The 25,456-nt window shown below is 41.5% G+C and overlaps 1 protein-coding gene across 1 annotated transcript in view; it reads left to right on the top strand.

The window, feature by feature from the left end:
* The window catches only part of CLSTN2 (calsyntenin 2), a 1,304,869-nt gene that overhangs the window by 1,228,991 nt on the left and 50,422 nt on the right, over nt 1–25,456 (top strand). Inside the window, exons 10-11 of the mRNA XM_040428021.1 lie at nt 12,691–12,857; nt 20,267–20,415. Of these exons, the coding sequence (XP_040283955.1) occupies nt 12,691–12,857; nt 20,267–20,415 (316 nt within the window). The remainder of the gene's footprint in view (nt 1–12,690; nt 12,858–20,266; nt 20,416–25,456) is intronic.

The raw sequence follows: 25,456 nt of genomic DNA, 5'->3' as shown, positions 1-25,456 counted from the left end.
GAACCCAGGACACCCTTAGCTGCAATAAACGTGAGACACCGTAAGAACATCAATGACCACAAGGGTGGCCCTCACTGGACAGATGGAATATGAAGACCAGGAGGATAGCTCCATCATACACCATGGCTGGAGTCCCCTCAGCTTTAGGCATCCAGCAGAGGTTAAATAGCCCAAGCAGCCACACCCACACACACAAACCCAGTGTTAACAAAACACTAGGAAGGGAGTTAACCCTTCCAACACCAGACAAGGGAAGGAAGCCACTTAAAGGGGAAGTGCACACACAAGCATAGAAAGCTACACGTTGCTGCAGGCAACAACATGCATGGCAACCATGTCACGGCAATCACCCAGAAGGCCGAGACACTGCCACCACATGCACACACAGCAACACGTTGCCGCGGGCAACCGCAAGTGTAGCAACAGTGTCACAGCACACACCATAGGCAGTGACAACGGTAATCTTGAATTTCAGATTGCCAGGATAGTGAATTCAAAAATTCTCAGTCGATCTCTTCAGTATCTGGTGCACTGGAAAGGTTACGGTTCAGAGGAAAGAATGTGGGTTCCTGCGACCGATGTTAATGCCTTTCACAGGGTGAATCCTGATGAAGTCGGCCCTGGGTGTCCGGAGGTCACCAGTAGAGGGGGGGGGGGTACTGTCATGGTCCCTCCCATGACAGAGGTGAGAATATCTGAGAGACTGGCGGCACGTGAGGGTATCTGACAGTCTCTCTGTTTTCTCCTTGCAGTGTTGTTGTTTAGTAATGACCACAACTCTTGTCAGGTGCAGCTTGCGGCCATTACTGACACTCTATTTAGTTCTGACTCACACTGTTTACTATGCGGTTGATATTTCCTGCTGGAGTTGGTTGAGCTGGTGTGTTGTTCCTTTGGATCTCCTGCTTCTTCTTTAATTTTGTTGTTCGCTTGTGTTTGTTGTTTTCTAGGCCTCAGGGAGACGCTGGTTCCTTCAACTGGGAAGGAACCAGTAGTCTCATTCCCTGCCACCACTCCTAGGTATTTCCAGGGTCTCCAGGGCTTAGGTTCCGGTGTATGAGTATTTCCACCTTCAGGGTCTACTCATATTGGCAGGAGTCAGGGAGAGGTCTAGGGATTCTTAGGAGGTCACCATCCCCCTCCCTTAGCTTTGAGGCCTAGTCTATTTCCTTCTGTGTGTTATCTGGTGTTTTCCCTTCCCCATTACCTGTTACAATTGGCCTATTTCAGTACAGAAAGTAAAATATATATGCACTTCACTGGTGCATTATTTCTGCTCAAAGCATTTACTGGCCTATTTTAGTTCAGAAAGAAAAAATATATATGCACTTCACTGGTACATTTATTTCTGCTAAAAGCGTTCAGTGGCCTATTTCAGTACAAACAGAAAAATATATTCTCAGTTTACTTCTGCATTTATTTAAACTAAAAGCGTTTACTGGCCTATTTCAGTACAAAAATAAAAATATATTCTCAGTTCACTTCTGCAATTATATGTGTTAAAAGCATTTACTGTCCTATTTCAGTACAGAAAGAAAAATATATATACGCACTTCACTGGTGCATTTATTTCTGCTAAAAGTGTTTACTGGCCTATTTTAGTACAAAAAGAAAAATATATTCTCAGTTCACTTCTGCAGTTATGTGTTAAAAGCGTTTAGTAGCCTATTTCAGTAGAAAAAGAAAAATATACTCTCAGTTCACGTCGGAGGATATATGTGTTGAAAGCATGGCTGGGAGTCAGCAGGGTGCCAGCAGTGGTAGGTCGGGAGCCAAACGTGCCCGGGGTAGACCAACTGCTTTGCAGCAGCTTACCTGCCCGGGAAATAGTGATGCAGGGGTTCACGAAAGTAGCAGCAGTAGCAGTTTGTCAGTGCGGCGGTTATACACTCACCTAAAGAATTATTAGGAACACCTGTTCTATTTCTCATTAATGAAATTATCTAGTCAACCAATCGCATGGCAGTTGCTTCAATGCATTTAGGGGTGTGGTCCTGGTCAAGACAATCTCCTGAACTCCAAACTGAATGTCAGAATGGGAAAGAAAGGTGATTTAAGCAATTTTGAGCGTGGCATGGTTGTTGGTGCCAGACGGGCCGGTCTGAGTATTTCACAATCTGCTCAGTTACTGGGATTTTCACGCACAACCATTTCTAGGGTTTACAAAGAATGATGTGAAAAGGGAAAAACATCCAGTATGCGGCAGTCTTGTGGGCAAAAATGCCTTGTGGATGCTAGAGGTCAGAGGAGATAGAAGAGCAACGTTAACTGAAATAACCACTCGTTACAACCGAGGTATGCAGCAAAGCATTTGTGAAGCCACAACATGCACAACCTTGAGGCGGATGGGCTACAACAGCAGAAGACCCCACCGGGTACCACTCATCTCCACTACAAATAGGAAAAAGAGGCTACAATTGGCACAAGCTCACCAAAATTGGACTGTTGAAGACTGGAAAAATGTTGCCTGGTCTGATGAGTCTCGATTTCTGTTGAGACATTCAAATGGTAGAGTCCAAATTTGGCGTAAACAGAATGAGAACATGTATCCATCATGCCTTGTTACCACTGTGCAGGCTGGTGGTGGTGGTGTAATGGTGTGGGGGATGTTTTCTGGGCACACTTTAGGCCCCTTAGTGCCGATTGGGCATCGTTTAAATGCCACGGGCTACCTTAGCATTGTTTCTGACCATGTCCATCCCTTCATGACAACCATGTACCCATTCTCTGATGGCTACTTCCAGCAGGATAATGCACCATGTCACAAAGCTCAAATCATTTCAAATTGGTTTCTTGAACATGACAATGAGTTCACTGTACTAAAATGGCCCCCACAGTCACCAGATCTCAACCCAATAGAGCATCTTTGGGATGTGGTGGAACGGGACCTTCGTGCCCTGGATGTGCATCCCTCAAATCTCCATCAACTGCAAGATGCTAACCTATCAATATGGGCCAACATTTCTAAAGAATGCTATCAGCACCTTGTTGAATCAATGCCATGTAGAATTAAGGCAGTTCTGAAGGCAAAAGGGGGTCTAACAGTATGGTGTTCCTAATAATCCTTTAGGTGAGTGTATGTGTTATTTTGTATTTCAGTACGAAAATAAAAATATATTCTCAGTTCACTTCAGCGCTTATTTGTGTTGAAAGCATTTAGTGGCCTATTTCAGTACAAAAGAAAAATATATTCTCAGTTCACGTCGGCGGTTATATGTTTTGAAATCATGGCTGGGAGTCAGCAGGGTGGCAGCAGTTCAAGGTCAGGAGCCAAACGTGCCCGGGGTTGACCACCTGCTTTGCAGCAGACTACCGGCCCAGGAAGTAGTGGTGCAGGGGTTCATGGAAGTAGCGGCGGTAGCAGTCAGTCAGTGCGGCAGTTCTATGTGTTATTTTGTATTTCAGTACAAAAACAAAAATATATTATCAGTTCATTCGGTGGTTATTTGTGTTGAAAGAGTTTAGTGGCCTATTTGAGTACAAAAAGAAAAAAATATTCTCAGTTCACGTCGGCTGTTATATGTGTTGAAAGCATGGCTGGGAGTCAGCAGGGTGGGAGGTCGGCAGACAAACATGCCCCGGGAAGACCACCTGCTTTGCATCAGCGTACCTACCCAGGAAGTAGTTGTGCAAGGGTTCATGGAAGCAGCGGCGGTAGCAGTCAGTCAGTGCGGACTGTTGGGGGGAAAATCACCTACTCGGCGGTATGGCATTTTTTTGTTAAGCCTCCAGAGGAGGTTAACATGGCCATATGTATAATATGTGGGCAGAAGGTTAAGCGTGGACAGGGTGCCAATGTTGGCACCACAGTCCTGTGTCAACATATGCATCAACATATGTGGTATCCTGATGCTGCTGCTGCTACTGCCATCTCCACACTATGTCACCTTGCACTCTGTGGTATCCTACTGATGCTGCTGCTGCTGCTGCTACTGCCATCCCCACACTATGTCAGCTTGCCACTCTGTGGTATCCTGATGCTGCTGCTGCTACTGCCATCTCCACACTATGTCACCTTGCCACTCTGTGGTATCCTGATTGTGCTGCTGCTGCCACTGCCATCTCCACACTATGTCACTTTGCCACTCTGAGGTATCCTCCTGATGCTGCTACTGCCATCTTCACACTGTCACCTTGCCACTCTGTGGTATCCTGATGCTGCTGCTACTGCCATCTCCACACTATGTCACCTTGCCACTCTGTGGTATCCTCCTGATGCTGCTTCTGTCGCCACCTCCAGACTCAGTCATTGTGCCACTCTGTGGCCTCCTCCTGATGCTGCTGCTGCTGCCAACTCCAGACTCGGTCATTATACTATTCGGTGGCCTTCTCATACTGCTGCCAACTCCAGATTCTGTCCATGTGCCACTCTGTGGCCCCCTGATGCTGCCACCACCTTCAGACTCTGTCATTGTGCCAATCTGTGGCCTCCTCATGTTGCAGCCACCTCCACATTCTCTCGTCATCATGCATCATCTCGTCAACTCCAGACTCTGTCATTGTGCCACTCTTACATTGGGCCACTATGTGGTCTCCTCATACTGCTGCCAACTCCAGACTCTGTCATTGTGCCACTTGGTAACCTCTTCATATGGCTTCCACCTCCAGACTCGGTCATTGTGCCACTCAGTGGCCTCCTCATACTGCTGCCAACTCCACACTATGTCGTGGTGGCACTCTGTGGCCTCCTCATGTTGCAGCCACCTCCACATTCTCTCGTCATCATGCTACTCTGGCCTCCTTCTGCTGCTGACACCTCCACACTTTGTCTTCGTGCCACTCTGTGGCCTCCTCATGCTGCTGCCACCTCCACAATCTCTTGTCGTTGTGCTAATCTGTGGCCTCCTGATGCTGCCGCCACCTCCAGACTCTGACATTGGGCCACTCGGTAACCTCCTCATACTGCTGCCAACTCCAGACTTGGTCATTGTACCACTCGGTGGCCTCCTCATACTACTGCCAACTGCAGACTCTGTAATTGTGCCACTCTGTGGCCTCCTGATGCTGCTGCCACCTCCACAATCTCTCGTTGTCATGCTACTCTGTGGCCACCATATGCTGCCACCACCTCCGCAATCTTTCGTCATCGTGCCACTCTGTGGCCTTATGATGCTGCCGCCACCTCCAGACTCTGTCATTAGGCCACTCTATGGTCTCCTCATGCTGCTTCCACCTCACCTCTATGTCATAGGTCCACTCTGTGGACTTCTTTTGCTGTTCCCACCCTCCCCACTTCATGACTGGGCCACTATTTTACCTTTCGGCCTGGTTGACATCATGATTTATTTGACCTTTCTTCTGATCTGTCAGAAGGAAGGAAAAAATGAGACGCACAACGGAGCCTTTCTGTGGAGCAGCTGTAAGGCCTGTATGGTCCCATCATCAGAATTGGCTTATGATTTGGTAGCCAAAAGCAGGAGTGGGTACAAAACACAGAAGACATGAAAATATTCCATTCAAGTGTCATCTCTGTTTTAAATCCACTCTTGTTTTTTTTTTTTGGGGTGGGGGGGCTTTAGCAATTCTGATGGATTATTGAGCAAATGCTGAAATTTTTTGTGGGTTATTGTTGTGACGAATCAGAGGAAGGGCAAATTAATCAGTGACGTCAACACAAACTTACTGCTGACACCCTCTCCACTCTGTCCGGGTGGCTCTATTTGTATACACGTTTAATAGAACAGGTTCTGTAGACATCTATGTGGAATCAGCTGGCGATGGTGTAAAAAGAGTGTGCTTCTTCTTGGCGCTAACATCGACCTGTAGGGCTGAGTTCATACTTGAGTTATTTGGTGAGTTTTGGCCCCGTGACTGCCCTAATAAGTGAAGTGTGCTGTGATTATAAGAGCGATGCCTGTCATCTGCATGTCATACGGACCCACAGTATTATTTCACTACCAAAGCAGACTCCCTATGCGTGTTACTACAAGGCACAGTGTTCTACACCACTATAAAGACTCTCAACAGCCAGGAAATAGAAGTTTTTTTACGTCATTCGCCTCGGATCGAACCAAATTTTTTTTTAAAACATCTGTGAATCAGCGAATTGAATTTTTTAAAAATGTGTTAATCTGTAATGGTGATGAAAATAAAAAGTTTTTATTTATTTATTTATTTTTGCAGTATTAAAAGGCAAGAAAAACTATACACATGTGATATTGCAGGATTAGTTTCTACCTGTATAATGTACTATGTAGTAAAACTAAAGTGCACAAGTCAGTTTTACTACATAGTGAATGCTATAAATAAATAAAAATGTAAAACTGTGGCGGAGTTGCGTTTCTTTCCAATTCCACCTCATTTGGAATGTTTTTACCACTTCCCACTACATCCTATGCAATATTAAATGGTGGGATTACAAAAGTACAACTTATCTAGCAAAAATAATACAAGCCCTCATTCATCTATGTGAATGGAAAAATAAAAAAGTTATGGCTCAGGAAAGGCAGGGAGCCAAAAGCAAGAACGGAAAAACGTTGTATCAGGAAGGGGTTAAAGGGATTGTGTCACTTCAGCAAGTGGCATTTATCATGTAGAGAAAGTTAATACAAGCTTCTAATGAGTCAGGTCCTTAATTAATAAAGGGGCTAATATATATGTGTGTGTGCACACTGACACAAATATTCTGTAGTGATGTTAATTTAACCAGGACTTTAGGAGCTTGGGCTAATGCCTAGCAAAAATGGATGTAAGCGTTAAACTGACATCCTTGGTTTGTTCTGGTTGGGGATAGGAACACATTTTAATTATACGGTTTCTGACTGGGAGACTGGCTTTATTACACAGCCCGATTCTGCAGATGATTGTCGGGAGGGAAGTGTTCCTTCCCAGCAATTGGCTGCTCACTAGCGGAGGAGACAGCTGCACTTGCATAGAGTAATCTCCTCCACAGCATGGGGAGGAGCAGTCATTTTGCCATAACTTATCCCAATGTTGTCTAGTGTGAGACAGTGACAGATCTCAAACAGGTTAGAGGCAAGGAAGTGGTGGATAGTGCGGTCCACACCCCTATTCCACCACAGGTGAGACCAGCTGGCGGTACAAGAGACATTGGACTTGAGACAGGGGGTGTACTGTGCTCTGTACAGCCAGGAGTCTGTGTGACATTGGCTGGGAAAGCCGCATCGGTAATGCACTGTTTGGACCTTAAAGGGAACCTGTCACCAGTTTTATGGTGTCCTAACTTAGGGCAACATAAATAAGTGATTGATTCTCTTAGCACAATGCTGGGTCACTTTCTTTAATTGACCCAGTCAATCTGCCAACATCTTGTATTGAAAAGCTCCAGCTCATAATGATGAGTCCTGAATATTCATGAGCTCCTGACTCTTCCCGCCTACCTGCTGCTGATTGACAGTTATTTTCCATATGAATCAGCAGCAGGTGGGCAGGGGAGTTGCTATAGCTCTGAATAAAAAAAAAACGTGGCACTCAAATCAGCTCATTAGCATGCGGCATGTGGCATCTTTGTGTGTATATTATGAGTAACCATCTGTCACACCAGTAAGTGAATACATCTAAGGCACTTTTTAGTAGTTAATGATTGTATATAATTAGATTATCAAATATCCACATGACAGGTTCCCTTTAAACCTGGTGTCCTGAAGCCTTATCTGTGAGGATGATCCCCTGAAAGAAAGCTACCCCTCACACTAGTTATTTGCTGGCAGCAGATCGTGATTACAGAACACAATCTGCCACCAGCAAATCGTGATCTTTCAGGACGTTGTAAGATCATGGTTGCCCAATGAACGAGCATTTGCTGATTCATCAAGTAAATAGTGGTAGCATTAAACTGCCAGATGATTGCTAACAAGTAGGGTTGAGTGAACCGTGGAAGTTTGGGTTTGCTGGGTTCGTCTGAACTTCAGTTCAAAGTTCGGGTTCGGGGTGAAGTTCGGGTCAAATTCGGGTCCCGAACCCGAACTTTGTTAGCGATCATCTGGCAGTTTAATACTACCACCATTTACTTGATGAATCAGCAAATGCTCGTTCATTGAAAGATCACGATTTGCCAGTGGCAGATTGTGCTCTGTAATCACGAATCATTTAAGTCAATGGGGAATCGACCTTCACTTTATTATTTTCCGTTATAAAAAAAAAACCTCACCTCATCCACTTGATCGTGCAGCCAGTATCTTCTTTTCTTCAGGACCTGCGGTGACGCTGTGAGCGCGGTGACGTCACTGCAGGTCCTGCTGAATGAAGATATAAGGTCCTTCTATCTTCATTCAGCAGGACCTGCGGTGATTAGTGTTGATCATGAATATTCGAATTGCAAATTTTAATCGTGAATATCGGCACGTCGAGAATTCGCAAATATTTCGAATATCGCAAAATATATTTGTAATCGCATGCGAATTTTCGCAATCAAGAAAATAATGCCTAGAGATCATGAATTCGCGAATTCTCGAATATATGGCGAATATGCGCCCAAATATTCGTGAAATATCGCGAATTCGAATATTGCCCCTGCCGCTCATCACTAGCGGTGACGTTACCGCAGGTCCTTTTGCAGGTCTTGAAGAAAAGAAGATACCGGCAGCGTGAACAAGTGGATGAGGTGAGTATTTTTTCTATTTTTAACCCCTCAATAGCCATTTTATTTAGCATTCTGTTTTAAGAATGCTATTATTTTCCATTATAACCATGTTATAATGGAAAATAATAAAATCATCCGAACACCGAACTTCAGTGAAAATGTCTGGGTTCAGGTCCGGGTACCCGAACTCGCAAAGTTCGGTGCGAACCCGAACTTTGCAGTTCGGGTTCACTCAACTCTACTAACAAGTCTTACTACGAACACTCATTAGGGATTATCTGGCAGAAAATCTGCCAGTGAAATACAGGCTTTAGTAAGGGGCAGTGTTTCCTCTAAGCCTTTGCAGTTGCTGAGCACACCGGTTAGGTAGCTGGTCAATACGTTGTGAAATGTGGGCAATCTGTTATAAGGGTACATTCCCATGTCGAAACCACTGTAATACTGTGTAACCATCATTTAAAGGGATATTCCCATCTCTGACTTTTCTGGGTATATGTCATAAAAGTCTGAGAGACACAGACTTTATCTCAAGAACAGAACTTTATTTGCCTACTGCAGTTTGTGGAGAGGTGCCTCATGCATGACTGCTCTATTTACTTCTGTGGGAGAATAGGACCAATGGTGGAACCTGCATCTATTGGACTCCTGTGGATATACCATAAAAGTCTTACCTGCCGTCCTATGTAACACCACAAACCACACAGTGCTAACTCTCTAAGTATATATAATGTAGTAGATGTCACCTGCAGTCTTATGTAACATCACAAACAACACAGTGATAATTCTCTGAGTATATATAATGTAGTAGATGTCACCTGCAGTCCTATGTAACACCACAAACAACACAGTGATAACTCTCTGAGTATATATAATGTATTAGATGTCACCTGCAGTCCTATGTAACACCACAGATACCACAGTGATAACACTATGAGTAAAGATAATGTAGTAGATATCACCTGCAGTCCTGTGTAACACTACATATAACACAGTGATAACTCTCTCAGTGCAGATAATGTAGTAGATGTCACCTCAGCATGGTCTGTGCCTTGTGGCCCAGTGCTAGGTTAGGTCATCACAAAGAGGACATTCTGTGAGGGCTCAAAGCTGGCACCACCTCCTCCTTCTAGCTCTACTGCTGCTGTGATATTTTGTGGAGGGGGGAGACCCGCACAGAACGTTGCGATGTTAGGCTAGCGTCAATACCTTTATAAACTTTGTGGACAGCATGGAAGTCCAAGGATGCGCCTGCAGCCTACAGAGGTCCTGAGCGGGGCACTATATAAACTGTGCGGCCATGCACCTTGGAGGGAATACTGGTAAGGGGGCAACTGTAAAAAGAATTTTAGTGAGATTTTAATGAGGTTCTTTGACATAAGCTTTTTTTTTTTTTTTTAGATAAACCTTAAAGGGCTTCTGTCAGCCCACTAAACCAAATATTTTTTTTTGTTTACTAATAATCCCTACACTGCGATTTATGCATACATAAGTTAAATAATCATTTCTGTTCAGTAGAATTTGCTAAAAAGCGATTTTTAAAATATGCAAATTACCTTGCTACCAGCAAGTAGGGCGGCTACTTGCTGGTAGCAGCCGCATTCTCCGACCCTAATGACGCCCCATCCGCATTGTGATTGACAGGGCCAGGGAACGGAATCGTTCTCTGCTGGACCTGCCTGTTAGCATTCAAAATCTGGCGCCTGCGCCGCGGCCGTACCTATCTTCAATCTGCGCAGGCGCACTGAGAGATGGCCACTCGCTCGGCCGCTCCATCCTCAATGCGCCTGCGCCGATGACGTCACATCTACACCCGCGCAGGCGCATTGAGGAGAGAGCGGCCGCCTCTCAGTGCGCCTGCGCAGATTGAAGATACATACGGCCGCAGCGCAGGCGCCAGATTTTGAATGCTAACAGGCAGGGCCAGCAGAGAACGATTCCGTTCCCTGGCCCTGTCAATCACAATGCGGAGGGGGCGTCATTAGGGTCGGAGGATGCGGCTGCTACCATCAAGTAGCCGCCCTACTTGCTGGTAGCAAGGTAATTTGCATATTTTAAAAATCCCTTTTTACAAATTCTACTGAACAGAAATGATTATTTAACTTATGTATGCATAAATCGCAGTGTAGGGATTATTAGTAAACAAAAAAAAAAAAAAACTGTTTAGTGGGCTGACAGAAGCCCTTTAATAGAGATTTAAAAAAATGCACTTGGTAAATACTGTAAGTATTTAAATAATTAAAGAATTGCTGACTTAACAGGATCATAAAAGCAATGACTACAACATGACAGGTCAATGCTTTTCTGGAAAAAAGAATAATATAGCACTGCAAATATTTAGCCTGTAAAACAATTACTATATACTGGAAGTATCATCATACACTAATTCATCCTGTCCTATGGTAAATGGTCTTTTTACAATGATGGGATTGATTTGCCTGACAAAATGTCCAATAATCAAATTGACAAGACCTTAAAATATTCAGAAAATTTTTGGAGACTTCAGCATAAGATAAATTTGCCATTTTTCCAGGTACTGTAAAAAAAAAAGCTTCAATTCAATACACCAAGACCTTTTTTATGTGACTGAAAGGAGAGAAATAAAACAAATATTAGAATTTTCTTAGTTAGTAGGTTTGTTTTAGTGACAGCATCCATTTATAATAGCAAAGTTCCTGCAATGCCATAAATACTACTTAAAGACTGACAGATGTTTGCATTAATGTGGTGCTGCAGACTAGAACATATGTCATCTCTGATATAAATGATAAATGTAATACAAGCCTATTAGTTATAGCAATTACAAATACATAGATCTAATCTTTTCAGCATAGGAGGCAGAAGAGTTCTATGAGGGGTTACACAAGTACACATCAAAGTTTGCTAGCAGACAATTCTACTCAAAATTGTTGGGGCTGCAGAACTCTGTGATATATGGGTCAAACATACACCAAGTGATCTTTTGGCATATATGTGATCATTAAAGTTCATGGACAAGTTGGAATATACTCTAGGAGATTTTTCTGAAGTATACCGTATGCCCACCAAACAGCACAGACGAGGAGTGAAGGAGCTGAAAGGGGTTTTCTGGTTTCATGATACTGATGACCTGTCCTCAGGATAGTTCATCAATATCACATTTGTTGGGGTACAACTACCGTAATCTCTTGCTTACTGCCTCACAACTACAAAGGCTATGGAGGTAAGCTCTTATCTCCGAGCGCCGGGTTACATTGTAATCTGCAAGCTCCCTGTGGCACTGTAGATCTTTGGCTCGGTCCTGTCATAAGACAACTACAGTACAGCCACAATGGTTGCCATGACTGAGAAACTGATGGTATCACAAGGTCTACATTTCCGAAAATTTGTTTCAATGGTGACAGCTAATATTATAGCAGTCTCTGTTTCCACTTTTACAAAATTGACCACCCCACCAAGAAATGGAAATGTCTCTAATTAAATGCCAACTGATCTAACTTCATATTTACTATATGGGCAATATTATGGGCCTGATTTATCATAACTTTTCGCTAGTTTTTGGCGTTTTTTATGACGTCTCAGCCACTTTCTAGAAAAAGGGGCGTAGTAGAGACAGGGAGGGATCACGCAAGTAGAAGTAGAAGAAGACTGAAATTTCAGTTTACATATACAAATTCAGTCGGCACTCGATCCACAATGCGAGCTGCATGGGAAGGGGTATTCCCCACAATCAATTGTAAAAGGAATCCCAGCAAGTGCTCCTTTGTATAATAAGGTATATTCTTTATTTTTTATGCTCTTCTGCAGTTGAGGAAAGCTAGACAGGCTGAAACGCATCCTTTAATCTTTGATTATATGTTGAAAATAAAGAATATGCATTATAATATAAAGGAGCACTTGCTGAAATTTCAGTTCAGGCACACGAACTAGTGAAGGCTGCGCCTAATTTATGATGACACTTATGCCTTGTCATAAATTAGACGCAGCCTCCAGCAGTGTTCGGGGTTACTATAGACCAGCTTACACCGCCTCTCTATGATAAATCAGGCCCTATGTTTTTGGTGGAAATACTCTTTAAAAAGGATGTCCACTCTTGACAACTCTACTTGATGGATTATATAAATAAAAAAGGAATTCAGCTTCTCCTCTGTAACTTTCTTTTTCCATGGCAGGTGGTGAAATCACAAAGCCTAAATTTGCCCAATACTTTCGTGGCAGCATTGCCAGTCTTACTCTGCGCCCTGGAAAGATAGAAAGTCGCAAAGTGATCTCTTGCTTGCAGGCCTGTAAAGAAGGGCTGGATATCAATTCACTGGACAACCTTGGACAAAGTGTAAAGGTAAAGAAAAATATAAAAGCAGAATATTGGTACAGGTGTTTAACAGCCTGAATTCTCTTACGGGTTTTAAAACACAGATTGTTGGAGATTGTGACATCCGGGGGTCTAACTATAGGGGTGCAAAGGTTGCAGTCACACTCCACCATGAAGCCTGAGGGGGCCCAAAACCTCCCTCTTCCTCATATGATGAAATTAATACTATTAAAGGTGTTATCCAGGCTTTAATAAAAAATAAAATAAAAAATACCCTGAGGCTCCAGCGTCACTGCTACACAGCCCCCCATGGTACTTGTTTACAATTGTTGCATGTGAAAGTTCTAGAAAATCTACTAGTCACAGCCATGATCTCAGCACATAAGGCACATGTCCGCTATAGTCAGAGGTGTAACTAAGGCTCAAAAGGCCCTTGTGCAAGCATTCTGTTTGGACTTCCTGAGCAACTGTATGTGAAAAATAGCATGAAATCTAATTTGATACAAGTTAGCGAGACCAATTTAGAGTCAGTTTGGGTTACCTTGCAGCTTGATAATCATAAGGTAACTCGTGTAGGTGTGATATGTAGACCACCTAGCCAAGTCAAAGAATTAGATGATCTACTAGTTGAGGAAATAGCTAAAATGACATTGAAGGGGGAAGTTATCATTATGGGAGACTTTAATCTTCCTGATGTAAACTGGAAAACCAAAATAGCTAGTTCTGCCAGGAGTACAGATATTCTAAATTCCCTACTGGGATTATCTCTACAGCAAGTAGTTGAGGAGCCAACCCGGAAGGAGGCCATTTTAGATTTAGTATTCACAAATGGGAATTTGGTATCTGATATTACTGTAGGGGAAAGCTTAGGATCTAGTGATCACCAGTCAGTGTGGTTTACTATAAGTACTGTGACTGAGTCACACCACACAAAAACAAAAGTTTTAGATTTTAGAAAAACAGACTTTTCTAAAATTAGATTAGTGGTATACGAGTCCCTATCAGATTGGAACAGTTTCAATGGAGTCCAGGAGAAATGGGACTACTTAAAAGTGGCACTATTGAAGGCAACAGAAAATTGCATTAGGCTTGTCATTAAAAGCAAAAAAGGAAGAGACCACTGTGGTACTCAGCAGAAGTGGCCAAAATCATTAAAAACAAAAAGATAGCATTTAGTAATTATAAAAAAATAAAAATACGAGGATTACAGACAAATTTATAAGATTAGCTTCAGATTTATAAGAAGAGCTTCTAAAGCACAGGCAGAAGAGAAATGAGCTCAGTCAGTGAAAAAAGGCGATAAGACATTCTTCAGATACATAAATGAAAAAAGGAAACTAAAACAAGGAATTACCTAATTAAAAACAAAAGAAGGAAGGTATATGGAAGAAGATAAAGAACTAGCTGACTGCCTCAATGAATACTTCTGTTCAGTTTTTACAAAGGAAAATGAAGGAAAAGGACCTCAGTTAGGAAAGAAGACTAATGAATCTTTTGATGCATGTGTCTTTACAGAGGAAGAGGTTCTAAGTCAGATGTCTAAAATTAATACAAATAAGTCACAGGGGCCTGATGGGCTTTTGATACTGTCCCACATAGAAGGCTTATCAATAAATTGCAGTCTTTGTGCGTGGACTCCCATATTGTTGAATAGATTAGGCAGTGGCTGAGGGACAGACAACAGAGGGTTGTAGTCAATGGAGTATATTCAGTCCATGGTCTTGTTACCAGTGGGGTACCTCAGGGATCTGTTCTGGGACCCATATTGTTTAATATCTTTATCAGCGAAATTGCAGAATTCCTCGATGGTAAGATGTGTCTATTTGCTGATTTGTAACAGGGTTGATATTCCTGGAGGGATACACCAAATGGAAAAGGATTTAGGAAAACTAGAGGAATGGTGAAAAATCTGGCAACTAAAATTTAATGTTGATAAGTGCAAGATAATGCACCTGGGGCGTAAAAACCCAAGAGCCTAACATAAAATCAGTGATACAGTCCTAACCTCAGTATCTGAGGAAAGGGATTTAGGGGTCATTATTTCAGAAGACTTAAAGATAGGCAGACAGTGTCATAGAGCAGCAGGAAATTCTAGCAGACTGCTTGGGTGTATAGGGACAGGCATTACCAGTAGAAAGAGGGAGGTGCTCATGCCGCTCTACAGAGTACTAGTGAGACCTAATTTGGAGTATTGTGCGCAGTACTGGAGACCATATCTGCAGAAGGATATTGATACTTTGGAGAGAGTTCAGAGAAGAGCTACTAAACTGGTACATGGATTGCAGGATAAAACTTACCAGGAAAGATTAAAGGACCTTAATATGTATAGCTTGGAAGAAAGACGAGACAGAGGGGATATGATAGAAACTTTTAAATACATAAAGGGAATCAACAAGGTAAAAGAGGAGAGAATATTTAAAAGAAGAAAAACTGCTACAAGAGGACATAGTTTTAAATTAGAGGGGCAAAGGTTTAAAAGTAATATCAGGAAGATTACTTTACTGAGAGAGTAGTGGATGCATGGAATAGCCTTCCTGCAGAAGTGGCAGCTGCAAATACAGTGAAGGAGTTTAAGCATGCATGGGATAGGCATAAGGCCATCCTTCATATAAGATAGGGCCAAGGGCTATTCATAGTATTCAGTATATTGGGCAGACTAGATGCTGACACATTCTATGTTTCTATGTTCGCTAGCTGAAGCCTATCCTTGCAGCAAGCCCCGAAGGAGCGAGTGGAGGATGAGTGTGATAGTGGCTTTGGCAGTGATAGTTGTGCACAAGTGGAAATCCTCACACCCATACTCCCTAGAGCTGTGAAGTGATAGGAAGGTGAGCCTTTTCTTCCCTCAGAGCACACCACAGCATTGGGGCTCCCTTGTTTTGGCAGAGTGAAATGGAGGAATATAGATGCAGGTGCACTGGCCAGCGAATAGTGATGGAGTCAATGACCAGGCCAGTGGGAATTAATAATTAAAGTCGTTGTCTCACGTCAACAAATTGCATTTACCATATGGAAAAAGCAACAAAAAGGCATTTACTAATGTATTGTGAGTGTCCATATTGCTTCCTTTGCTAGCTTGATTCATTTTTCAATTGAATTATACACTGCTCGAATCCAGGGGTTAAGACCACCCTACATTCCAGCAGCGGTGGCCATAACTGCACACTATAGGAAAAGGAACTGGTCTCTCTAGTGGCTGGGACTGTGGGAGAGCGCATAGACATGTATGTGCAGTAGCTCCTGTTCTGGCCACTATAGGAAGAGAATTGGACATATGATTGCATACAGTTTAGTCTTTTAGTTAGAGTTTTATCAGGAAAGCTTATTAGAATGAGTAAGGGACAGGCCACTGTCTTAGTTGATTCATTCAGCTTGCCAGCAAGTTCTGCATTAAATATTCCTACAAAGCTTTTTTTACGGTTTCTATAGTTCATAGGCTTATTGCCAGCACCCCAATAGCATACATTCTGCTGCAACACAGAGAAAGTGCCCCGTCTTTTTTTAAAAGCCAGATTTTATTTATCGTTTGTATTTGGGCATTTCAGTGCATTATAGCTGTGTTAGGGAACACATTATTTTTTTTTTACTCCAAGAAACTGTTCACTGTTATACCAAAAGCAATATGGCAATAACACTATTATTATACCCCTGTTAGTGAATGTGTTGTTTTATTACTTCTAGAAACCGTTCACTGTTGCACCAAAAGCAATAGAGCAATAACAACATTATTATACCGTGTTAGTAAACACGTTGTTTTATTACTTCAAGAAACCGCTCAGTGTTATACTAAAAGCAGTACGGCAATAACGTCATTATTATATCGGGGTTAGTAAATGCATTGTATTTGCTTCAAGAAACCATTTAGTGTTATAGCAAATGCATTTTACTGTATAAACTGCATTATTACCGTTGTTAATTGTCAATAACAATGTTTAGTGTTTTGTATAAAGGAAGGGACATTTAATTGCATCCCTGTCTTTAAAGTAGAGTAAAAAAAAAAAAAAAATGTGCAATTTTGCTAGCACTGTTTAATAATCGAACCTGTGACTTTTCATTTATAGGCCTCATAAGAAAATGTCTGGTAAACGGAAGAGTGAAAAATAAAAGACCCTGGCCTCATTAACAGAGAGTCAGAAAGTGGGTAGTAGTGCAAATAGCAGTAGCAGCACCATCCATCCAGCCAGTAGTAGTGGTAGCAGGCCAAATTCTCCCTGGCTTTCGATCCGCACCACATTTGGAATTAGGAAGGAGGCCAAGAATTACATATTGCAGTCTGATAAAAGTGGCAGGGAGGGTGAGGACTATGATGATGATTGTGAATTGAGCAGGACCTGGGAGCTGTAGCGGGGTGCTAAGGAGGAAAAAGAGAGATTGGAGGAGGGTGGTGGGCGAGGTGGCAATAAAAAGCTGAGGCAACATATAGCCAAAATAAAATAAAAAAACGTATAGGGCCAGATCTGCGTCTGTTGTGGTCAGCTCAGGAACTGGTGATGCCCCTGATACTGTGGGCACAGGTTCAAAACATGCCACATGTAGGCCAAGCTCGGCTGCCGCTACCTGTCTTTTTTATTCTTTGTGGCAGTCAGGCTGCATACCCAAGCAGTACAATGTCCTTTTCATCAACATCAGCTGCTTCTTCTCCTGCTCAGATTCCTCCCCCTTGTCCTTGTCCATCGTGAGACATCCATAACGGAATGTGTAGCCATAAGAAATGTATCTGTCCAAGTTGTTGGTGGTGCATTTTTTTTTCTTTTTTCTTTCAACCAGAAGTCCTTAGTGGCGCAGATCTACCCCCTCACCAAAATTTAGGGGCACATTTATTAAGACCAGCATTTTAGATGTCGGTCTTAATAAAACCCCCATAGCTTGGGGTTCCGAAGTTATGAAGAGAAGCAGGCCTCTACCCTTCCCCGTCCATGCCACACCAACAATTTTAGACCTGGCCTAAGCGGGGAGAAGTCGCAGATAGCGGCGCAATTAACCATTTTGCTGCCATCTGTGCCTGAAATACACCTAATTTAGGCGTATTTCAGCTTAATAAATGGCCCCCTTGATTCTTTTCAAAAATATAATTCTTCTGTCTATCATCAGCCACAGTTTTTGCCACATCCCATTATACATATGATGGCGCGGTGTAGTTTTTAAAAGTTTATTAACATTGTCAACCATGTGTTTACCCATAGCTATATTTGTCAGTGTCTCTCTGACATTATCTTGTATTGCTGTCATTGAATTAAAGAGGTTAAAGGAGGGGGGGGGGATTTCTAAAAGAAAAACTAAAAATAGATTATGAAAGAGTGTCAGATACCAATTTTCATGCCAATTGAAGCATTTTACATTCATGTAGAATCGATTGAGACACAAACTGAATTTTGGAAAAAGAAAATTAATTAACACAAAGGAAATTTCAAGAAGTTTGCTCATCTCTAATCCAAATGCCACTAAGATTGCATTAGGAAATTGCTATTTATGCATTTCCTTAATATAATATAATTGTTAGAGATTATCTAAACGCAAAACGCTAATTCTAGTTTCTTTCCTGTACCTTATGATATCAAATTCACATTTTGCATTTTAATTGATCCTCCTTGGAAGATCTAGTTCACATTTATATTAATACTTAACACTCTCCTTGGATTTAGAAAAATCAGCAAGGCTCAAAAGTAAACAGAGTTGAAATAGAAAATTTCTGCATGAAGGTGCTGAATGTTTAATGTCTTATATAGCAAAGTTAATCAAATTGAATTGGTTGGTACACCTTATAAAGATCGATATGTTGCTAGATAAAACTTACCTTCAAGTTTTACAAACTTATGGAATAAGTAATAGAAAGTGATTACAGCAAAAAAAAAAAAACATGAATTTTCAAAGTACTACCGTAATTTATGAAGATATGTTCATTGCCTAATTTCATTACAACTTATTTTATTTCAGATTTAACAGAAGTAAACTAGGGATGAGTGAATCAATTCTAAAAAGGTGATTTGTCCCATTTGCAAGACTTTTTCACCTGTAAGGGTCTGTCCCCACATGTGAAGAAGCACCTACCTGCCTGTTGATTGATAGGGCTAGACATCTAGCCAAACCCTGAGTGGTGTTAAACTCTGCGCTCCTACAGTTCCAGGTAATGGGACATAAGCAGTTGCTGCTACCAGGCGAGATGTCTATCCCTGTCAATCAACAGAAAGGTGGGCGCTTCTACACTTGTGGGAATAGCCTCTCTCAGGTGAAGAACTCTTGCTAATGAGACAAATCAATTTGTTAGAATCAAATTGTTCATCACTAAAGTAAATCCAAATCTCTTAATAAAAAATGACTTTTTGGTACTGTTAATTTAATTGCAGAACTATAATAGAAGGATCACCAGTGAATATATAGTATACAGTGCATCATGAATAGGAAGTCACATTTTTGTTGATTTGGGAAATTGGGGGGGGGGTGCTATTTTTCATTGAAGAGATATAGTGTGTATGGAGACGTTTTTTAGGCAATGCCCCATGGGGGAAAAAAGTATGAAAATTAACTCATACTAGCCAAACCATTTGTAGATAGAACAATTTCAGGGTTTCTACCCCTTCTTAGTCCATGAGTTCATCTCATAAATTTTTTTCCCATGGAGCATTGCCAGAAGAGTAATCTCCATACACAGCTGTATCTCTTCATTAGGAAAAAGTAACACTCTGAACTAGATCCAAGGCATCTCATCCAGTGAACCATTATTCTACTGTACAAGGTCAGGAACCCTAAACCAGTGCTGTCTACAGAATGTCCTCTGGTTTGGCTGGTATGAGTTATTTTGCATATGTTGTCTCAGAATGAAATTCACCAGTAATTACTATTCATTATGTAGGCAAAAAGACAGCTTAAACCACTAATTTGAAAAGTCAACAGAGTTATCTTAAACTTTTGGGATCCTATAAGCATGATATAAATAATTAAAAAAAAATTTGGGGGGGTTAATGTTATACAAAAAAAAATTAGCTTTGCTTTATTTGCTGTCCCGTGAATTGTCTTATTTTGTATACCTTGTTAGACCAAATTAACCATAGTTGTCCTTCTTTTGCAAAACTTAGGAAAAAATAGCTGGATTTAAGGAATTATGTGGTCACTAATTTCCTTTGCTCTGTCTCTACTCCCTGGAGTTTAAAACAATGTCTGGGTGGCAGTTGGCAGATCTAGTGACACAATTTTCAAATAAATCATACTTAAAGTTTCTCCAGCACAGCTCCTGTTAATTAAAATAGAAAAGCTTTGGGTGGTATATGGTTGCTTGGGCAGATGGAAGACGGTGATATTGACCTTTTATACTTGATGGACATGATTTTTTTAACTAGGTAAAGTTGAACTTTAAGTAAATAGGCAATCGTTACATTTGCTACCATACATCTGCTGTTGAATTCAGTCAACATACACATTTTGTGTCTTCTCTCCTGCAGTACCACTTCAACCCTTCACAATCCATGCTTATAATGGAAGGTGAGGATATCGACAGCATAAATCAAGCTCTCAGAAAGGTTTCTTATATTAATTCTCGACAATTCCCAAACACTGGCAAAAGAAGGATCAGGGTCTCATCCAAAGTCCAGTAAGTCTAACAGTACCAATAAATGTCTCTTATATGAATGTATGTTCACCAGTTGTCAGAACAGCATGTTATATATTTTTTATTACGTTACGTAACAGTTTTCCTATAAACAAAGATGTTTTTAGCATGGTATTGCCAGAGTACTGCCCTGAGGGTTGGTTCAAAGATATTAAAGGGAATCTGTCAGTAAATATTTCTCAACAAAACCAGCTGCCATTGGAGATACAGCCTCAGAGTCATAAGCTCAATCTAATGGTGTTGGTCCCATCTCACTCAGTGGCCTCATTGCAGAGAAAAGAGCATTTTAATAATATACAAATTAGCCCCTGGGTACAACAAAGGCTTTACTGTTATACCTCGCTGCCCACAGAAGCCCTGCTCACTCACCTTCAGGCCACACTCTGACTGATAGAGCCAGTCAGTAAAGAGGTAATCAAGCCTTGCCCCGAAGTCTTGCACCTGCACATTCATTTTAGATTTGGCACAGCCACAGTTAAGTATAGAATTGCCCCAGCCAATGGTTTCTCTTCTGCACCAAACACTGGCCATTGGCTAAAATAAAAAAAGTTATTTTCCTCAAATTATAGCTGCTTATTGAGATAGGCAAAATGACACCAAAATAACTTAATAACATTAATGTTTTGTTTCCATCATTTTGATATATAATAGTTACAATGTCGGCAGACTGTGTGCCATTGTATGCCATGTGGGCTGGATACTGGACATTATGAATGTGTATATAGGACCATGTGGCAGTGCATATTTGTCTCTGTTATTTGTGCACTGGCCGATGATTACTTGTAGAGGTGAAATGCTTTATTGTGACGTGTGTCTCTCCAGTCTGGTTTCATAGAGGGTTAATTCTCAAGTCTATGTCTGTATCTGTCTGAATCTGCACCTGTTGTCCATGTGCTTGTCTTGAGTATGTGGCCAGACCCTGGCTGTGCAACAATGTCTGCTTTTGCAACAGTGTTTGCTTCTGATGTCTCAAGCCTGTTACTGAAGATTTGTATTCTTTCTGGGTGTTTCTGGGTTGTGAACTCATCGCCATGTCTGCTTACTATTTCTGGTATGTTTGGGGTCTAGGGATTGCTGCAATGTATACACTGGTCCCTGAAGTTGTTATTGTTTGGACTGGTCTGTGTGTCTGGGTTCCAGAAGTTTTCATCCAAGTCTGAACAAGTTCAAAGTCCATGTCTCTGCATGTGTGAGTTACTGCAGTCTTGATCCAAGTCTAAACAAGTTCCAAGCCCATGTCTCCATTTGGCCTGCCCTGAAGGTCAGATGCCATCTCTTCAAACCCTTTTCTGGTTTTAGGCACCATATTATGTAATAATATATCTTATTTGTATTTTATAATATTTTGCACTTAGTTTTTTATATAATTTGGTACAGAATATGTCCCCTTAGAGATCATTAAAACATTAAAATATTTTATTTAGCAATTTTATACTGTAACTGGGATATCCAAATGATCCCCAGTTATGGTGGAATACAGACCCTTGTTGGGGCATTCTACACATGCAGAGCTGATTATGTCTGCTAAAACCTGAAAGCTCCACTCTGCATAGCTGCATCCTGCAGTATATTCACTGCATAGCACTCATTGAGCACCAACGAACGGAGACGTAAGAAGTAGTCATAAACCACTTTTGTCTTCTCCTCAGGAGACAGCTAGGAACCCAGCTGCCGCTGCTATATTGCAGGAGAAGGGTCTTTAATCCCATGCCATACAGTACTTCAAATTAAAGCCCAGCTCCAAACACTGTACATGTAAAGAGCTTGGTCACTATCAGGTTGAACTTTGTGGATGACCTTAGATAGAGATTGAAGTATTGTTCTCTTACACGGGAAACATTATTCCAACAGTACTCAAATGTGAATTTGTACATGCGCTTGATTGACTTTTAACAAGATATCTCTATTACTGTAAGCTGGTTATTGTAGATATATATTACTGTGGAGAACCATATGTTAGTGGTGATAACAATTAAGCGTAGAGCTATCTAATTAACTTGCAGTCGGCTTTCTGCTGAAATATTAATTAAATGCCTGTTAGCTATTTACATATTGATTGTGCTAAAGATTAACCCTGGCAGCGATCAGCTTTAAAGTAACCAGGTTGAACAATTATGAATACTGAGTGGTTAAATATCGATATGAGATAAGAGAGAGCACCTTATTTAGTGTAGTTTTACACAATATTCTATCATTGGACACTGAATAATTATGTGACATTGACAGTTTAGCAAACAAACCTCTCAATGTGGGAAAAGCTATTCTGAAAAGGAAAAAAATGACATCAAGAGAGTACAAACTAGAAAAAGATGAATTAAGCTTCATCGAGAATCTGCCGTACTGGATTTTCATGTCTTAAATTTCTTGAAGGTTCTCTTGGACTTTAATATTTATGGCCTATTCTTAGAATAGATTATCAGTTTGATCAGTGGTCCGACCTCTCTGTCCCCTGCCAATCAGCACCATGAAATGCATTTGTAGAGGCACTGTTTAAAACCACTGTGTGTAGGAGAACTTTCACTTTGCTGAGTTGGGTCCCTGAGATCATCCCATGCAGAACAAATTGATGGCCTATATTGAAGTTGGACCAATCAGCACAATAAAAGACACTTGCGGTGGCATTATTTAAGTGAAAGTGAAGAACTGCAGTATCAGGCACAGGTGCCCATTACTTGTTCACTGTATTTAAGAGGACTTTTGCTTTACTGATTGACATAGTCCCTAAGGTCGGTCAACCCATACAGAACAAACATTTAAGGCTTATTCTGAAGCCAGACCGATCAACACAATGATAGACGCTCATAGGGGAATTATTTAAAGAGTAACTAAATTTTAAACTACTTTATTTAAAAATGTTATAAAAATTAATTTTCAAAAATACTTTAATAATGGAGTTTGCCTTCAGAACTTCAACTCCTAAATTTTTTAATACAGTATCAGTACATTTGTACACTACTGACATGTCAGCGGTGTACATGTGTACGGATTCCACTGTACTGGTGGAATGAGGCCACAGCGAGTGCTGTACAGATAGCTGCTGTTCCTGCATATTCTCTCTGATCTTGGCTAAATCTTTGGCCATCACTTATCAATCCGCTATGCCAGGATTTAGCTGAGCAGAGTGGCCTGAGCCCTATCCATTCAGGTGAAAATTCTGAATAGCACATCGCTGCAGTATAGCTTTCAGCTGAGCGAGGTGGGCTCAAGCAGGAGCCCACTCTGCTCGGGTAAATGCTGGAATAGCGCACTGGTAAATGCTGTGCCAGAATTTAGCCAAGATCAGGGGGTACAGGCAGGAGCAACAATCAACACGGCACTCGTTGTGGCCCCATTCCACCAATACAGTGGAATCTGTACACACGTACACAGCTGACATGTCTTCAGGGTACAATTGAATTTATTCTGAAATGCTTAGGAGAGCTGAAGTTCAGGTGACAATTTCTTTAGTAAAAAGGCAAAATCCAATAAGTAAATAAATCTAGGACATTTGCAACATTTTTACATAAAGTTATTTAAACGTTTAATTACTCTTTAAAGGGATTCTGTCACCTCTCATAACACAAATTCAGATTTTAAACCAGTCATGCACCACAGCTTACCTTGAATCGGCTGTGCTGTTCTATATTGTAATCCGTCCAGTAGTTTTGCAGAAAAACGACTTTTATAATTATGCAAATTAACCCTGAAGGTGCCCAGAGGGGCGTTATGCTCCCCTTTGTATGCCCAGTAACGCCCCTCTTCCAAAACGCCAAAACACCTTCCTCCAGAATCCCTAACCGCCCACAGCGTCTCATCCCTCTCCTCCCCCTCCCTGACGGCCGAGCGAAGTCTCGCGCAGACGCAGTACCCACTGAGGGCTGCGCCAGTGCGATTTGCTGGAGACTAAGGGCAGGAGCTTCATCGTCGTCACTGGGCATGCGCCGAGCCCAGTGACGTCCGATGCTCGCTCTTCCCTCAGTCTCCAGCAAATCGCACTGGCGCAGCCCTCAGTGGGTACTGCGTCTGCGCGAGACTTCGCTCGGCGGTCAGGGAGGGGGAGGAGAGGGATGAGACGCTGTGGGCGGTTAGGGATTCTGGAGGAAGGCGTTTTGGCGTTTTGTAAGAGGGGTGTTACTGGGCATACAAAGGGGTTACTGGGCACCTTCAGGGTTAATTTGCATAATTATAAGTCGTTTTTCTGCAAAACTACTGGACGGATTACAATATAGAACAGAACAGCCGATTCAAGGTAAGCTGTGGAGCATGACTGGTTTAAAATCTGAATTTGTGTTATGAGAGGTGACAGAATCCCTTTAAGTGAATGTGATAAACTGCAGTGCAAGCCATGGTTACACATTGCTTGTCCCAATTGCTTGCCAATGGCAGGGTCTCTGAGCTCAGCCCATGCAGAACAAACATTGATGGCTTAAAGCTACACATAGATTGATGATCTATCTTTAGAATAGACCATCAATATGAATTCCCAGAGAATCCCTTTAACGACTTGTATTGCCTAAAATAATAAGAGATCTGTGTATTATATTTGTAAATTAAATAGAGCCACTTGGCCAGAATGCATTATAAGGTTCTGTTATTTTTTAGGTCACATTTTCATTTCTCTACATTCTGATAATCAGTTTCTTACACTTTTTTTTTTTTTATAAATGAAAGACCTTCAAACCCTGGCTTGATCTTTAAGCACAAATCTGAATTTGTTTAAAAAAAATGATCACCATTTAACTTAATTTTTAGGTCTGACATTCTGTTCTCAAAAATGTCTTAGTATATATTTATATTGGTTTGAGCCTCCCCATATAGATCTCCAAATTCACTGCCTAAATATACAGTCAAGCAATAAAATTCTGCTGCCCTCAGACAGCAACAGGGGGAGCTTGCTTCATCATGTTTATTCATTGAATTCAGTCTTCCCCTGGGGGTGGCTAAAGGCAACTAGAAGATTATGATTTAATTCTGGACATGTAGCTCTTTATCTGAAAAACAGAATATTTTATTCAGTGGCATAAGTCAAGGGCTTTATATTATT

Source organism: Bufo bufo, chromosome 4, assembly GCF_905171765.1.
Source record: "Bufo bufo chromosome 4, aBufBuf1.1, whole genome shotgun sequence".
NCBI lineage: Eukaryota > Metazoa > Chordata > Amphibia > Anura > Bufonidae > Bufo > Bufo bufo.
This window is presented reverse-complemented; position numbering and strand designations above follow the sequence as displayed.